We start from the raw sequence: 3,358 nt of genomic DNA, 5'->3' as shown, positions 1-3,358 counted from the left end.
GAAGGGCTGGAAGCGGGGGCCCGGCAGCAGCTGGGGGCAGCCGGGGGCGTCCGGAGGAGACGGGGTCAGGCGGTCGCCCTCTGAGGCCGCGTACATCCTGGGGGGGGGGGGACACGGTGGGTGTGGGGTGTGGGGGGCCGGGTGGGGGGGCGGTGGGGGGGGGGGCAGGGGGGTACTCACGAGTCAAAGTTGTCCCGGAAGCCTTTGGCGAAGGGGTTGTGGTCGATCTTCAGCTGCGTGATCTGGGGGGGGGGGGGGGGGGTGGAGATGTGGGGGGGCTGGGGCTGCTGCCAGCCCCCCCCCCCCCCAGCAGGGCTGTGTCCCAGCCCTTTTCCAGCCCGCAGCCCCCAGGGTGCCCACCCCAGGGCCCATGGTGAAGGCGGGGGGGGCTGATGGGGACCTGGGGTGCTGGATGGTGCTGGGGGGGCACTGGGGGAGCTGGGATGCGGATGGGATATGGGGGGGGGGGGTGAGGGCTGCAGGGAGTGCCGGGGTGTTGGCAGAGGGAGGGGTCGGGGCAGGGTTGGTTTTGGGGTTTCCGTGATGCTGGGGGCCGGGGGGGCACCAGGGGGGTACGGGGGGGTACCAGAGGGGTACTGGGGGGTACAGGGGGCTGCTGTGATGCCAGGGAGATGTTGGGGAGCGTCGGGGGTCCCCGTGAGGGTGGGGGGCAATACCTGGGGAGGGAGGGAAGGGGGGGGGTCGGGGGGGGTCGGGGGGGGGTCCCACACTCACGTCGGCGTTCTGGTAGGCGGTGACGGCGATGAACTGGGTCTCGGGGAAGGCGAAGGTGTGGGTGTGCGGGGAGGGGCCGGGCCCCTCGCCCTCGCCCTCCTTCACCTCCGTCACGTGCAGCCGCGGCTGGTACTTGTGCAGCGACTGCAGCACGATCATCTGCGGGCAGCGGCCGTCAGGGGGGGGCATGGTTTGGGGGGGGGGGGTCAGGTTTGTTTGGGGGGGGGCCAGGGGGGGCCCTACCTGTCCCACGTTGTTGGCTGCGCCCTTGTTGTTGGTGAGCTTCAGCTTCCCGAAGGACACCTCCTGCCGCATCCAGTGCGCGCCCGTGTTGGGAGAGTCGGGGTGCAGGTAGAGGCGGTTCCCTGGGGGGGGGGACACAGGGGGGGGGGGTTACCCCGCTCACAGCCCCCTCCCCAGGGAGGGGTCGGGGGGGGGGCAGGGCCGGTGGTGCCGTACCTGGCATGCTGCCCTCGGCCTTGCCGCACTGCACCCACTTCCCGCCCTGGTAGCGCCAGTGGTGCTGATCCACCAGCACCACGTCCACGCAGACGCTGTAGTGGGCCACGGGGTTGAGCCCGGACAGGTTGAAGCTGAGGAACGGGAACATGCGCCTGGGGGGGGCACAACGGGAGCGTTACCCCCCCCACTGCCCCGCTGCACCCGCTGCGGGGCCGGGGCACAGGGGGTGCGTTACCCCCACCCGCTGCGGGGCCGTGGGTCCCACTCTGCCCATGGGGGGGGGAAGCCGCCACCAGCCCCCCCCCCCCGTGCCCGGTGGGTGCCATCGGCGCTGACTGACCCCGGCAGCTGGGGGCTGCTCTCCGGGGCCGATCCCCCCCCCCCGGCACCTTCCTCCCCCTCCCCGAGCACCTTCCGGTTCGGAAACCAACACCGCTGCTATTTCGGGCTGGGCGCCAGCGCCAAGGGCAGCGAGGGGACGGGACGGGACGGCCGGGGGGGTCCCTGCGGTCGGGGGCTGCATCTGCCCCCCCCACAGCATGGCCATGCCCTGTGCACAAAGTGGGGGGGACGACCCCAAACCCTCAGCCCCGGGTTCAGTCCCTGCTGGCCCCAGCTGCAGGTTTGGGGTCGCAGCGGGACCTCGAGCTGGGGACGCTGCTTCAGGACCCCCCCAGCCAGAGTTTGGCTCCTCAAGGGGGGGCTTTTTTTTTTTTGGGGGGGGGGGGGCATCTCAGCACCCGCTGTTGTTTCGCCCAGCCCCAGTCCCAGCAGCGCCATCAGCCCGTGCCGCTGCCTGGGTGCTGGTGCCCAGCGGGTGAGGGCGGGGGGCACAGGTCAGGGTGTGTGTGTGTGTGGGGGGGGGGGGGGGGGGCTCGTCCCCTCCACTCTGGTTTCCTCCTGGTGCCACCGTTTCCCAAAAAGCAGGGACCGGGGCTCCTCCGAACGGGCCCCAAAAGCTGTGAGCTGCTGCGGGCGGCTGGGTGGGCAGCAGGGTGGGGTGGGGGCCCTGCTGCTCCCCCCCCAGCTGCAGCCCTGGGGTTTGCTTTTCCTCCCCGCTGGGAAGGGGGGGTCCCTGCCCCTGCCCCCCCAGCCCTGGGGTTCTCGCCCTGCCCTGAGGCAGAGCCTGGTGGATTCGGGACGGCACCTGCAGGGCGGGGGCTCCATGGCCCCGTCCCGCTCCTCGGCATCTGCTGGGGGTGGGCAGGTAGAAATATGGGGGGGGGCCGGGGCTGGGGAGCCCCCGAAGCTACCGGTGCCAGTGGGCTCCGGGGCAGGAAGCGCTGCTCGGGCAGGGGCCGTGGGGCCGGGGCCGGCAGCGGGCGAGGAGCAGGGGAAAGAGCGCACGGAGCACGGCCGGGGGCTGGTGACTCAACAGTGCCCTTGTGAGAGAGGGAGGAAAAGAAAAAGAAAAAGAAAAAGAAAAAGAAAAAAAAAAAAGAAAAAAAGAAAAAAAGAAAAAGAAAAAGAAAAAAAAAAAGAAAAGAAAAAGAAAGCAGCGCGCTGCCAGGAGCCGCGCACGTGCTCAGCGCTGGGGCCGAGGCAGGCGGCAGCCCCCAGCACCGCGGCTCTGGGGGGGCTGTGGGGGGGCTGACACCCGGCCCCCGGCACGCACCGAGCCCCGGGGGGGGGCCCGGGCTCATCCCTGCCCGGCCTCAGCTGGGGTTTGGTCCCCAAGAAGCTGCCGCTTCGAGGCACCGGGGCTCCCCCCCCCCCCGATAAAATCCCGACCACATCAAAGGGCGGCAGCGAGGGCTGCACCGGCCCCGAGGCACCGGCAGCACCGGGCTGCACCGGGCCCTGGGTGGCCCCCCGGGAAATGCCCCCCCCCCGGCACCGGGTCCCGGTGAGCACGGGGGCCGCTCAGCCCCGGTGCAGGCAGGCGCTGGGTGCCGCACCAAGCCCCAGTGCTGCAGAGAGCAGGGAGGAAGAAATGAGCATTTTTCTGGGGTTTTGCACTTTGTTTGCTCCACCACAACCGTCTCCCCAATGCTGCGCTGACGGGGGAGCAAAGAGAGATTTTTATTTCAAACGCTGCCGTGGTGCAAACCACAGGGCTTGGCCGGGGCACTGGAGGGCGGTGGCAAGACCCGAAACCACGCAAGCCTCGCATTTATTTTTAAATCCACCGGCGTTGTAGCTCCTGGGGCTGCTTCTCAGG

General features: G+C 70.1%; 1 protein-coding gene across 1 annotated transcript; it reads right to left on the bottom strand.

The window, feature by feature from the left end:
* Positions 1-3: 3 nt before the first annotated feature.
* On the bottom strand, positions 4-1,450 carry LOC137848878 (T-box transcription factor TBX21-like; the record flags this gene model as incomplete). The annotated part of the gene is made up of 5 exons (XM_068668373.1): positions 1,195-1,450; positions 979-1,100; positions 736-894; positions 181-242; positions 4-97 (listed from the first exon to the last, which is right to left on the bottom strand). Coding segments are annotated over exons 1-5 (588 nt in total), but the record flags the coding sequence as incomplete, so codon positions are not given.
* Positions 1,451-3,358: the final 1,908 nt, after the last annotated feature.

Source organism: Anas acuta, unplaced genomic scaffold (genome assembly GCF_963932015.1).
Source record: "Anas acuta unplaced genomic scaffold, bAnaAcu1.1 SCAFFOLD_435, whole genome shotgun sequence".
Lineage (NCBI taxonomy): Eukaryota > Metazoa > Chordata > Aves > Anseriformes > Anatidae > Anas > Anas acuta.
Note: the sequence above shows the minus strand (reverse complement) of the source record. Positions and strands in the feature narration are given on the sequence as shown.